Source organism: Olea europaea, chromosome 7 (assembly GCF_002742605.1).
Source record: "Olea europaea var. sylvestris chromosome 7, O_europaea_v1, whole genome shotgun sequence".
Lineage (NCBI taxonomy): Eukaryota > Viridiplantae > Streptophyta > Magnoliopsida > Lamiales > Oleaceae > Olea > Olea europaea.
Window position 1 is genome coordinate 19658728 of NC_036243.1, and position 13458 is coordinate 19672185.

General features: G+C 36.4%; 3 protein-coding genes across 5 annotated transcripts in view; 2 read left to right on the forward strand and 1 right to left on the reverse strand.

Annotated features, from left to right (window-relative positions):
* The window catches only part of LOC111397314 (probable disease resistance protein At5g63020), a 15023-nt gene extending 10332 nt beyond the window's left edge, over positions 1-4691 (forward strand). Inside the window, exons 1-3 of one of the 3 annotated variants that reach the window (XM_023024164.1) lie at positions 279-301; positions 1759-2083; positions 2119-4691. In XM_023024164.1, coding sequence (XP_022879932.1) covers positions 1765-2083; positions 2119-4676 — 2877 coding nt within the window. In that variant the 5' untranslated portion in view covers positions 279-301; positions 1759-1764 and the 3' untranslated portion in view covers positions 4677-4691. Of the gene's footprint in view, positions 1-278; positions 382-1758; positions 2084-2118 lie in introns of those variants that run through there. The other 2 variants (XM_023024163.1, XR_002703217.1) reach the window with 2 other exon arrangements.
* On the forward strand, positions 4689-7638 carry LOC111397315 (putative disease resistance protein At4g10780). The gene is made up of 2 exons (XM_023024166.1): positions 4689-4812; positions 5600-7638. The coding sequence occupies exon 2, from the start codon at positions 5882-5884 to the stop codon at positions 7301-7303; it is 1422 nt and encodes a 473-aa protein (XP_022879934.1). The 5' UTR covers positions 4689-4812; positions 5600-5881; the 3' UTR covers positions 7304-7638.
* A 1344-nt stretch (positions 7639-8982) lies between these two features.
* Positions 8983-12871, reverse strand: LOC111397316 (probable disease resistance protein At4g27220). The gene is made up of 2 exons (XM_023024167.1): positions 12807-12871; positions 8983-12059 (listed from the first exon to the last, which is right to left on the reverse strand). The coding sequence occupies exon 2, from the start codon at positions 12050-12052 to the stop codon at positions 9113-9115; it is 2940 nt and encodes a 979-aa protein (XP_022879935.1). The 5' UTR covers positions 12053-12059; positions 12807-12871; the 3' UTR covers positions 8983-9112.
* Positions 12872-13458: the final 587 nt, after the last annotated feature.

Consider the following 13458-nt stretch of genomic DNA (forward strand, 5'->3'; position numbering starts at 1 on the left):
GAGGTGTCCCAGCTTGCGCTAGATTATATCCTCGTCCCTGAACCTCCGGCCCCTCAGCTGCTCAGGGAGGTAAATCGCAGGATTTGCCCTTGTTGGTTCCCAGGTTCCCACATGGCTTTTACTCATTCCCCAAAGGGAGCCTCCTCCATGGTGATTAATCCACCAATAATTCCTCCTTTATTGGATCAAAGATTCCCACCAGGAATCGAACTCCCCACGCTTGATTTCAGAGCCCCCCAATGTGATTGTTCCGTCAACTTGGATGTGCCCTGGGGGGCGCTTTCTCTTTATTCTATTCTAGGTTGGTCCTTGCTCTGTTTGTTTCAGGACTTTCAAGATTATTTGATTCAAGGTTACGTAATATTGATCTCTTTCTTCCTTTCATGGTCGTTAAATTTTTTCATTTATTATCCTGATTAAATTATTAATAGTTGACTCACACCTTCGTTCTCGAAGCGTTTTGAGTGATATGCTTAATTTTTGGAGGAATTTTGGTCCCATATTCAATACGGCCAGTACAATATCTCTTTTTCTCAATATCAAATCACTACAATTTGTTAGGGGATAAATAAGGTTTTTGTAATTTTGTTTTTTTTGCATTAATTTTGATAAAATTGTGAATTTAAATAACGTCTGTTGTATCGTTCCAATTTTCCATGCAGCTAAGTGTATTTTAGTTCTGAAACTTTTCATTATTATGATGAATAACAAATAAGCGGGAGACGGGTATTAAAAATTAAATTCGGTAAAAAGTAAGAGAGAGAAATAAATTTTATTTTAAAAGTGCATTTGATTACTTATATTTTTCATGGAAAATGTGTTTTTTTCTAATCAAATTCCTACTTTTGTACTGTTTGATTGCCATTTTTTCATGAAAAATACTTTTACACTTTTGGTGACATGACCATATTTTCCTCAAAATCAAGGAAAATATTTTCTTTCGAAAGAATGAGATTTTATTTTCCACAGAATTTACTCTCTTTCTCTCTCTTATTTATCCACCCTCTCTCATTAACCCACCAATAAAAAATGGACAAGTATAATATTTTCTAAATTAAAAATTAAATTAACCAAATACATTTAATTGATAATTTCTATTCAAATAAATTCTAAATAATTAAATTATCTAAAATTTATTTTTTTCCATACAAATTTCATACTTGCAATCAAACGCATGTGACACAAAAGACTGGCGTGCCATATTTTTGGATGATTTGAGGAAAAAAGTAAGAGAAAGAAATAAAATAAAATTTAAATATAATATGTCGTCATTTATGTGGTTGGATAGGAACCTTGACTAGTTAATCACTTAATTGTCAGCAAAATAATAATAGAGCAGTTTTTTTTTTAGATTTAAATAATATATAAATAGTGAATTATCTCTTAATTTAAGTTTCTGTAAAAGTTCACATACTTCCAAATAAATTAATGATTTGAAATTGAGCTATACGTACAACGGCACACACTCGGGGGATTCTTAAAATTTTCCTGATTGAGATTTGAGAGGGTATTTGGGGGTGATTTTTCACCCCAATATTTAACTATTTTAACAGTAAAATTTGACTTCTTTCTTTACAAATAACCCCACTTTTCTTCTAACAATTTTCAAAATCTCTCCAAAACGGGGCTGAGATTGTACAAAATGAAGGATTCCTTTCTACCGAATTTAATATTTCTCAAAGTAATATCTTAAGTGTTCCGTTGGTATTTTGACTGTTTATAAGTCATAACAATATTGATATTGCATGATATTTGCAGGAAGCCATGGTGGATAAGGTGTTAGAATTGGGTGCACCGATATTCCAAAACATTGTTGCACGGCTATGCCCAAACTTGGAAGAAAAAAGGAAGACTCTTCAGAAAAATATACGATTACTGAAAAATCGAAAAGAGGATGTTGATGAAGAATTACGTCATTCTGGAAAAAAACGCAAGAGAGAGGTTGAATATTGGATGAATAATGTTGAAAACATTATAAAAGAGTTTGAAACCTTGGAACCAATAAGCAGCAGATTTTATCATGTTTTCAAACGACAAAAGTTGGCCGAACAGCTTGAAAGAATGATTGAGGAAGCGACGGAGCGGGCCAGGGAGGAAAGGAACCGAGCCTGACTCCATTCCGAGTTGAACGAAGAGATTTTCCTAGCGGGCTTTTTCTGGAGGTTAATGAGAGTGTTGGCCCGCTATCGTTAACATCCCAACGGAATGGCCAAGCATTTCAACAAAATTTAGATGACGTTTGGACATCATTAATGGATGACGGCATCTTAAGCATTGGCATTTATGGAATGGGGGGAGTAGGCAAAACGACTCTGGCAATGCGTGTACATGATAAGCTCTTAAATGAACCCACATTCTCGGGTCATGTTTATTGGGTCACTGTCTCTCAAGAGTTCAGCATTGACAAATTGCAAACTGACATTGCCCAAGCATTGAAACTAAATTTTTCGTGTGGGAGTGATGAGAAGAAAAGGGCAGCTCAACTCTTCCAGGAATTCAAGAAAAGAGGGAGATTCGTACTTATACTGGATGATGTTTGGAAACGAATTGATGTAGAGAAGATAGGTGTTCCTTTTGAAAGGGATGGATGTAAGTTGGTCATAACAAGTCGATCAGAAGAAATTTGTCTTTATATGTGCTGCAAAAAGATTATAAAAGTGAACACACTTTCTAAGCAAGAAGCTTTGGACTTATTCTTGAAGACACTTGACTGTGGTGAACCTTCTTTAGAAGTAAAAGAGATTTGCAAGAACATGGTAAACAAATGTGGTGGTTTGCCACTTGCACTCATCACATTGGCTGGAAGCATGAGGGGCGTGAATGACATTCATGAATGGAGAGATGCATCGGAAAGACTGAAAGAATCGCGCATGAGACAAGCCGGCATGGAAATTGAGGTTTTTCCAATTCTCTTGTATAGTTATCAAAGGTTGAGGGATACAAGGCTACAACATTGTTTCTTGTATTGCTCCTTGTATCCTGAAGATTTTCGTATTTCAAGAGAAGAATTGATTGGACATTTCGTTTTAGAAGAGCTGATGGAGCGAAGATTAAACTTGAAAGCTGAAGTAGACCAAGGTCATGCAATACTAAATCAGTTGGTGAGAGCTTGCTTATTGGAAAGTGATTCATACGGGAAGCTGAAGATGCATGATTTAGTCAGAGAGATGGCAATAGGGATCACTAAAGACAAGCCGAGGTACATGGTAAAAGCTGGACTTCACTTAAAGGAATTACCAGAGGAGCAAAAGTGGACAGAAGATTTGGATAAGGTTTCCTTGATGGACAACTCTATAGAGGAAATTTCACCTGGCACGTCACCTAAGTGTCCAAGTCTTTCCACCTTGATCTTGAGAGAAAATCCTCTACGATTGATTGCAGATTGTTTCTTTACGCAAATGTGTGGGTTACGCACTCTCGATTTAAGTGAAACTGAAATTGAGAGCTTGCCAAATTCCATATCAGACTTGGTGAAGCTTAATGCATTAGTGCTCATAGGTTGTCTTTTTCTGGTATCAGTGCCATCGTTGGAAAAGCTCAAGGAATTGAGATATTTGGGGCTCTCATTTACTAGTATTAAAGAAGTAACCCAAGGTATGGAAAGCTTAACCAACCTCAAGTGCTTAAGTTTGTTGTGTGATGGACTAAAGATGATACCGACGGGGACTTTGCGTAGACACACACATCTTCAGCAGCTCGAGTGGCCAGATCATTTAGATGTACCGATGGAAGAAGTTGAGACATTGAAACAGTTGCAAGTTTTGACATGCAGGTTAAATAGCGTACATGATCTCAATCGGTTAATCAACTCACGACGAATTTTCAAGCCACTCTATTTCTACCATATTACAGTTGGTTCTCAAGTAATAGAAAAAGAAACAGAGATCTATTTTCCACGTAAACTTTTACATTTTGGAGAAGATGTTCTCAAGGAATCCTCTTTAGACACGGATGAGAATAAGCTGTCGGAAGATATCAAGAATTTATATTTTTCAAGAAGTGGCTTGAGTGGTTGTTTATTGGACGAATTTCCAACTTTGAGTTCTGCTAGAAATTTAAAGGAATGCACGATAGAAAGGGAGGATAAAATAGAGTGCATTATGAGGTTAGAGGAAGAACAACAATCTAGAGGGGTCCCATTCCAAAGCCTTGAAAGGTTGGATCTGACTGAATTGCCAAATTTAATTGGTCTCTTCAAGTGGGAAGCAGTTGCTGCACCTCTTCCACATGGAACATTTTCCTGTCTCCGATGGTTAAGGATTCGTGGCTGTCATAAAATCAAGAAGGTTTTCCCTCAGAGTTTGGTACATAATTTTCATAACCTCGAATACTTGGATGTCCAGGACTGTGCACAAATGGAGGAGATAATAGAAGATGACGAAAATGAAGGAGTTGATATCACATTGCCAAGGTTAAAGAGCTTTTATCTAAAGAATCTGCCACAAGTAAAGAGCATCTGTAAGGGAAAGATGCTTTGTGATTCCATTGAGAACATTACGTTGGGGGGCATTAAAAATATAAAAGAATTCCCTTTATATTTACCGCTACTCGATGGACAGCTATCTCCTCCTTCACGTCTTGCATTAATCCATGTAATTGGAGACAAAGAATGGTGGAAATCATTGGAGTGGCCTCATCACAATGCCAAAAATGTAAAAGTTAAAACTCGAAAGTAGCATATATGCTTCTCCCTCAACCCACAGCTTTCTGCCATTAATTCATCTTAATTAACTATACTCTTCTTTTACTTTATTGAGATTGAAAGTGGATTGAACTTATAAAAGAATTGCTCAAAGATTTTATCGATTCAAGGTAAATATATATTAATCTACTCCTGCATCCATTAGAGTTTCATCGCATTTTTTCTATATAAATAAATATGATTTTGTTGATTGATTTTCAATGATATAATAATTTGGTTATTTCTTCTTACATATATATACTCATCTCGTCTCAGAATTAGTGTATTGAGTACTACTTAATCCAAATGAAGAAGATTTGCAGCCATTCAAAGAAGTAGGTCAACTAATTATTGTATAAAGAAGATTATTCCATTATTTGTTTTTTAAAATTTATCGAACATCTAAAATATCTATGATTGTTTGATAATAAGGAGTTGGGACTCTAAAATCAATCCCAAATTGAGCCTCTATTTAGAACTTGATTATTGAATATTATAGAGAGAGTTTATCTACAACTTTAACAAAAAGTTTCAGTTGTTAGAAATATCCCCTCGTCGTGAGAATCGAGTTTATGGTGAGTTTTATCGGCTTTCCAATTCAATAATATTTTAATGGATTTTTCTTTTTCTTTTCCCCTCATTTTTTCTTAGGGATGGCTACATACTGATACTCTATATATGTCTCAGAAAAATTCCTAATAAATCAGTTTCTACATTTTAATAATATATTACCTAATCGAAATTTTTTTTTATATTTCAACAATGTAATAATGGCGAATTTTAACTTTTTTTTAATGTCTCTGCAAGAATTCAATTTTTATTTGAAAGAAATCAACGTTTTCTCATAATATAATTTGTCTGGATAATAACAAAAGTGTCGCATTTGTATTCGACTGTATTTACATGGTATATTTGTAGGAATTCACATGGATCAATTGTTAAGCACTATCAGAGACTTGGAGGGAAATATACAAACTCTTACTAGAAAAATTGAATTGCTGAAAAGTCGAGCAGCAGATGTGCATGTAGAATTACAAAATGCAGCACATCTTTCTGGAAAAAAAGGCAAGAGAGAGGTTGAAGATTGGTTGATTAACGTCGGAAGATGTATACGAATTCGAAAGCTTGGAACAAGAAGTACAATCCAACAGATTTTATCTTGCTTATTCCCAACAAAAGTTGGCAGAAGGAGTTGAAAGAATGATCAAGGAAGTGGTAGAGCTTGTTGAGCAAGCGGATTTTTCTGGAGGGCTTTTTCTTGAGGATAATGAGAGTATTGGCCTAGCATTTCTACAAAATTTCAATGACATCTGGGCATCGTTAATGGATGACAACATCTTAAGAATTGGCATTTATGGAATTAGGGGAGTAGGCAAAACGACCCTAGCAAAGCGTGTCCATGATAAGCTCTTAAACGAACCCAAATACTCGCCTCATGTATGTTGGGCCTCTATCTCCCAAGAGTTTAGCATTTACAAATTGCAGAATTCTATTGCCCTAGCTTTGAAAATAGGTATCTCAAAAGAGAGTGATGAGAAGAAAAAGGCGGTTGAACTATTCCGGGAATTAAAGAATCAAGGAAGATTTGTACTTATACTGGATGATTTATCGAAACAGATTGACACGGAGAATATAGGTATTCCTCTTGGAATGGATGGATGCAAGTTGATTATAACAAGTCGATCACTAGAAGTTTGTCAACAAATGGGCTGCCAGAAGATTATAAAAGTGAACACACTTACTGAGAAAAAAGCTTGGGAACTCTTTTCAAATAAACTTAACAGTGTTGAATTTTTGCCAGAAGCAGAAGATATTTGTAAGCAAATGGCCAAAAGATGCAGCGGTTTGCCACTTGCACTAGCCACATTGGCTGGAAGCACGAAGGGGGTGACTGGCATTCATGAATGGAGAGATGTATCAAAAGAACTAAATAAATCGTGTATGGGGCAAGCAAACATGGGAAATGGAGTAATGTCAATACTCTTGTACAGTTTTAACTGCTTGAAGGATCCAAAGCTAAAAAGTTGTTTTTTGTATTGCTCCTTGTATCCTGAAGACTATGATATTCCAAGAGACGAATTGATTGCAAATTTCATTTCAGAAGAGCTCATAGATAGAAGATTGAGTAGGCGATCAGCGTTTGACCAAGGCCATGCAATACTAAATGAACTAGAGAAAGCCTGCTTAGTGGAAATTCAGACAGATAGAGAGATAGTGAAGATGCATGATTTGATCAGAGAAATGGCAATAACGATCACTGAACATAACCCTAGATACATGGTAAAAGCTGGACTTGAGTTAACGGAAATACCAAAGGTACAGAACTGGACAGAAGATTTGGACAAGGTCTCCTTGATGGATAACAATATAGATGGCATTTCACCTGGAACATCACCGAAGTGTCCTAGACTTTCATCGTTGATTTTAAGTAAAAATCCTCTCAAGTTTATCCCAGAATGTTTTTTTGAGCAGATGTGTGGTCTCTGTGTTCTCAATTTAAGTGAGACTTCAATTGAACAGTTGCCAAATTCCATATCAGACTTGAGAAACTCAAAGCATTATTGCTCGGTGAATGTGCAAATCTTGTATATGTGCCACCATTGGAGAAGCTCAAAGAACTGAGACAGCTGGACCTAACAAATACTAGCATTGAGGAAGTTCCCCAAGGTATGGAAAGCTTGACCAACCTCGAACTCCTATATAAGGATTGTTGCAATTTAAATGATATGCCGGCCGGCATTTTGAATAGACTCTTACACCTTCAAGAGCTCACATTGCCATGTCATGTAGTACCCCCAACAGATGTTGAAAGATTGAAACAATTGGAACTATTTGATGGCAGATTGAATAGTGCATCTGATCTTAATCGATTAATCAAGTCTCAACAAAGTGAATGGCGACTCAACTCCTACCACATTATTATAAACGAGCCAGGAGAAGTTTTTGGATATGACGAATACTATCCGCCTTGTAAAGTGATACATTTCGGAGAGGACAGTCTCATTGGGTCCTTGTTTGGCGTAGATGAAAATTTACTGCCACAAGATATTGAGGAACTACTCTTTGAGGGATCTGGCTTGAGTTGTTGCTTATTAGATTATTTCCCAATGTTGTATAATACTAAAGACCTAAAAAAATGCGACATAGCAGTTGAGGACAATATAGAGTGCATTATGAGGCTATCATCTGCGAGGGAAGAAGAACAGTATCGTGGGGTACCATTCCAAAGCCTTGAAGATTTATTTCTTAATGGTTTGCCAAATTTCATGGGTCTCCTCAAGTGGGAAGGAGGAGCAGAAGTTGCATCAATTCCACCTGGCACTTTTTCCCAACTTAAAATGTTGTGTATTTATGATTGTAGAAAAATAAAGAAGCTTCTCCAGTGGAGTTTAGTACAGAACCTCCATAATCTCCAAAAGTTGGATGTTTCTAATTGTGATGAGATGGTAGAGATAATAGGAGATGATGATCACTATGGCAGAGACCCTACTGTAAACAGTAGTGCTAACATCACCCTGCCAAATTTAAAAGACTTATCACTTCATAAACTGTCAAAGTTAAAGAGCATTTGCAAGGGGACGATGAATTGTGATTCCATTGAGTCTATTTCTATACATAAATGTACAGAATTAAAGAAGGTCCCTTTGCACCTACAGATCCTCCTCGATGGACAACCATCTGCTCCCCCATTTCTCAAAGATATAAAGATAGGAAGAGAAGAGAAACAATGGTGGGAATCATTAGAGTGGAATCATCCCAATGTCCATGATGTCCTTCTGCCCTTTCTTAGGGAATATTGGTGATATATACCTTTCTCAGGTAACAAAATTTAATACATTAATCCGAACTGTGAATGAGAAATCATGGTGACAAAATAACAGTTCATTTTCTTGTCGGGTTCTTACATGGAAGTGTACCTAATTGGTTGATTGAAGATGGCCAATACTAAAGCTGCACTTTGATCTCAACTCAAATAATTCAAGCTTCCTTATTCTCCAATCTTGTATAGTATTATGTACGCCTAAAACATAAGTGAGACATTAAATCTTGTATAGTACTATGTATGTCTAAATACTTCAATAATGTACCCTATCAGTTGACTATTGGATGGTATCTGCTAAAGTTATTAAGATGCATGTGCAACCAGAATGACAGACAAACCCAAATATGTTTAAATTACAAATTATTTTAGAAAGTGCTTGTGCATATCTTGAAAGAAAAGTACCTTTTGATTTTTAAATACAAAAACTATAATACATACGAGCTAAATCTATTTATGATTTGAAAATTTATCCCCACAAATGGCATTACAAGAGACTAGTGTTCCAAAAGAAAATTTTGTACATAATATTAGTATATAAAATCTCTGAGGGAAAGGATAATGATGAAGCCTTTATCGACTAATTCCTACAACTGAATATCTACAAGGAGCTAATAGAATTTAACAAAAGATTGAATTATATTTCGGGAATCAGGTTGTTCCCACTCCAATGATTCCCACCATTCTTTGTCTTCCTTGCATATCTCAATCACTTTAAGAGCCGTTGGAGAATGTGGTTGTCCATCAGTAGTCGATTGAAAGAAAGGCAACTTCTTTAGTTTTTTACAGCCCCATAAATCAATAGATTCTATGGAATTGCAAGTCATTGTTGTTTTGCAGATCAATTTCAGTTCTGGCAGGCAATTCAAGGATAAATGCCTCAACCTCGGGAGTGTTATAGAGTTGGTAACATCCATACCTTCTTCTTCATCGGCTACTATTTCTTCCATGTTGTTGCAAGAGAAAAGGTACAAAAATTCCAAATTACAAAGGTTTTGCAGCAAACACCGTGGCAAAAGCTTCTCGATTCTGTCACAGTATTTAATGTCTAATTTTTTTAGACAAGAAAACATTTCACGGGGAGGGTATGCAACCATTCTCGGTTCCCACTTAATCATGCCAATAAAGTTAGGCAAGTCAGATAGATGTAAGTATTCAAGGTTTTGGAGTGGAACCCTGTGAGAACCTTGTGTTCCTCCTGCAATCAGTTCCTTGTGGTAGGACAATGTCAAAAAGCATTCAATTTCTTTACAACGAAAAATTTCACAACTCCTCAAATTTCTTGGATTTTTAAACCATGGGAAATCATTCAAAAAACAGCTACTCAGGTTGTTGCACTTATCAATTTCCAAGTGCTGAATGTCCCGAGCAAATAGTATAGCCTTTCCTCTTTTTCCTACTTCATTGAGAGTGCAACCTCTTAAAATCACCCTTTTGTCTCTTAATTTTTCCAGATCTTCACAGAAATCTTCATGAGATTCTGCCTTACCTATGCGAATATTGTAGAACCCAAGTTGCCCGTGACTCTGTTGAGACTTAATAAATTGGTTGAACTCACATACATCGTGCAACGCACCTTGAAATTCTTCCAGCTTTTTCAACCCCTCGAGTTCTTCCACTGGCACTTCCATACGATATGGAAGCATGAGACGCTGAAGATTTGAGAGTCTGGGCAAAATCCCTGTTGGTATCGTCCTCAGGCGCACAGCTAATAAATCGAGGCGTTTGAGGTTGCCTAAGTTTTCCATGCCTTGAGGTATTTCCTTAATTCTAGTTTCTGTTAGGTCCAGCTCCTTCAGTGTTTTGAGCTTTCCTAGGGGTGGCACAAATTTAAGCTTGGCACAACCTCTGAGCAATAGTGAACATAAATTCTCCAAGTCTGATATTGAACTCGGCAACTTCTCAATCTTGATATAACTTAAGTCGAGATTATGCAAGCCATGCATGTGCGCAAAGAACGAATCCGGAATCAGCCTTAAAGGATTCTCTCTTAGAATTAAAGTCGAAATGTTAGGACAATTTGGTGACATGCCTGGTGAAATTTCAGATATCTCGTTACGCATCAAGGAAACCTTATCCAGGCCCACTTTCCAATCCTGCTCCTCTGGCATTCCCTTCAGTTGAAGTCCAGCTTTTACCATGTATTTATGGCTATCTTTCGTGATCGTTATTGCCATGTCTCTCATCAAATCATGCATGCTCACGTACTTTTCCTTCTGATAATTTTCAGCACCTTCCAGTAAGCAGACGTTCTCTAGTTTATTCAGCATTGCATGACCCTGGTCGAATTCTGCTTGTCTACTCTTCCGTTTATCCATCAGCTCCTCAGAAATAAATTTGGCTATCAGTCTATATCTCGGGATTTTTTTACCTTCGGGATACAGAGAGCAATACAAAAAACACCTCTGTAATTTTGGATCCCTCAGACGATTAAAACTATATTGGAGAATTGGTAATACTTCATTTTCCATGTTATCTCGTCCCATAGAAGATTCTTTCAATTCTTCCATAGCGTCCCTCCATTCATGAACGTCCGTCACCCCACTCATGCTTCCAGCCATGGTAATAATCCCAAGTGGCAAACCCGAACATCTTTTTGCCACTTTCTTTGCGATTTTTTCTGTCTCTGATGGAAGTTTTATGCCATAACCAAGTTTCTCGATAAATAATTTCCATGCGTCTTCCTCCGGTAGAGGTTCAATTTTTATATTATCTTGGCATTTCATAGAACGGCATACCTCAAGTGATCGACTCGTTATGATCAACTTGAGTCCATCCATTTCAGGAGAAATTCCAATCTTCTCTACAGCAATACCATTCCATAAATTATCGAGTATGAGTACAAATTTCTTCTTTCTCCTAAATGCCAGTGACAATTTGGCTGCCCTCTTCTTTTCATCGTCTTCATTTGAAATATCCAGATCCAAGGTTTTGGCAATGTCATTTTGCAATTTGTGAATGCTAAACTCTTGTGAAACAGTGATCCAATACACATTACCTAAGAATAGAGATTCCGTCAAGAGATCGTTATGGACATGCATTGCCATAGTCGTTTTGCCCACTCCCGCCATTCCATAAATGCCAATACCTGAAACTTTAGCATCCCTTAAACTAAGCCAAACTTTCTGCAAATTAACTTCAAATGTTTGGCCTTTCCATCCTGTTGTCACAAGTGGCTCCCCCTTTGATTCACAGACATCAAGTACTAGCCCTTCAGAAAATGTGCCTTGCTCGACAAGTTCTGCCACTTCCTCAATCATTTTATCAACAAGTTTTGCCAGTTGTATACGTGAATAAAATCCGCTTTCATTAACTGATTTTTCTAGGCTTTCAAATTCTTTTTTCCTTTTTCCTACAATGGCAAGCCAATCTTCAACTTCCCTTTTCCTTTTCTTGCTCGAGTGAATTTCTGCCTCTCTTAGCATTATAGTCACGTCAGCTGCTTGACTGCTTAGCCGTTCAATTTTCCTTTTAAGAATTTGCACCTTATCTTTGAGGCTATTGTACTTGCGTACCACTTCAATAGCAATGTTCATCAATGTTTCAGCCATAAACTCCCTGGGGAAATGAGCAACGCTACATCAAATTGTTAAGTTGAGAGACAACATATGACAGCAAGGGTAAGCTGTAGTGGACATTGGACAATAATCAACAAGAGAATGCAACATTTTAGCTCATTTTCTTTTCTTAAAACCTTTCCAGCATTATCCAGTTTAACCTACCAAAGATACTATAAAACAATTTATGTTCTGCGTGAGGGATTAGACAGAGACACGCATCAAACACAATGGAAATGAAAAACACAAAAATGAGCCAAAAAGGAACAACACAAATTAAATGTGATTCAACGAACCGCCAGCGAAAAGAATACTTTATTAGTTGAGAAAACCTCACTCTCCATAAACTTCCCAGACTTGTCTCTTACCCCCTAAATTTACATCACTGCACACTCTTATCTTTATAGCGAAAAGTCCACCTCTTTATAGTTTCCTTCATCTGAATTATTGTGTTTCCTTTTCTTTTACCTCAAGATTCCATTGGGTTGTCACCTTATTTCTCCACATACTAGACAGCTCCTTAGCCGAATGTGTTAATGGAATTGTGGTCTTTAAAAATAACTACTTCAGTCCCAAACTTAATTTACTTATTGTGAGACAATTCTTCAACAGTAGCAGCATAATTCAGCAGTGAATACACACAGAAACAAATAATTATGCTACAAAAATCAAAGGCCTAAAGTAATTCAGTAGAAAAATCAAGAATCTGCATTTCCAGGCATACAAAATGAATGGTCAAACATTTTACCTTGCAAGAAGCTGATAAGCCTCGTCGGACTATACTGATCAGAACCTTCTAGTTATGGATTTCACTAGGTTCCTCAATAAACCAATTAGAAATATTTATTTTCGTGATTGTCAATGAGAGATTATATAATAACATTAGATTGCTTTCAGATAAAATTAACAAATATGTCATTTTCAACACAACCATTACAATGACAACATAAGATTTAACAAAATGTTTGGCGTACTTCTAGATTCCATTACGCGCATCTACTGTTTAAGGATTTTTTTTATTTTTTTTAAAGTTGTGCCTGGTGATACGTTGGAAATGTCTCTTCTAATTCTCGCCCTTCGTTTAGCAAACAAATTTATAATATAAATTCACTGATAATATAAACAATATCGTCTAATAACTCATTTATCAAGAAATTATCAATGGACACTGGATTATGTTTTGTTTCTCTATTTACCACATTTTGAACATAAATAAAATCACCATTTCCGTGGCATCTTTATCAACCAAGCACAAATGACTTAATTTTGACAAATTGTGAAAATTAAATTGTTTTTTGTAACAAAATTCCTATAAATCAATAAATTTTCGAACCCATTTTTCTTCTTGGTTCTTAATCCCCTTCAGTAATGATAATCAAGATTAAACTCATAATCACCTA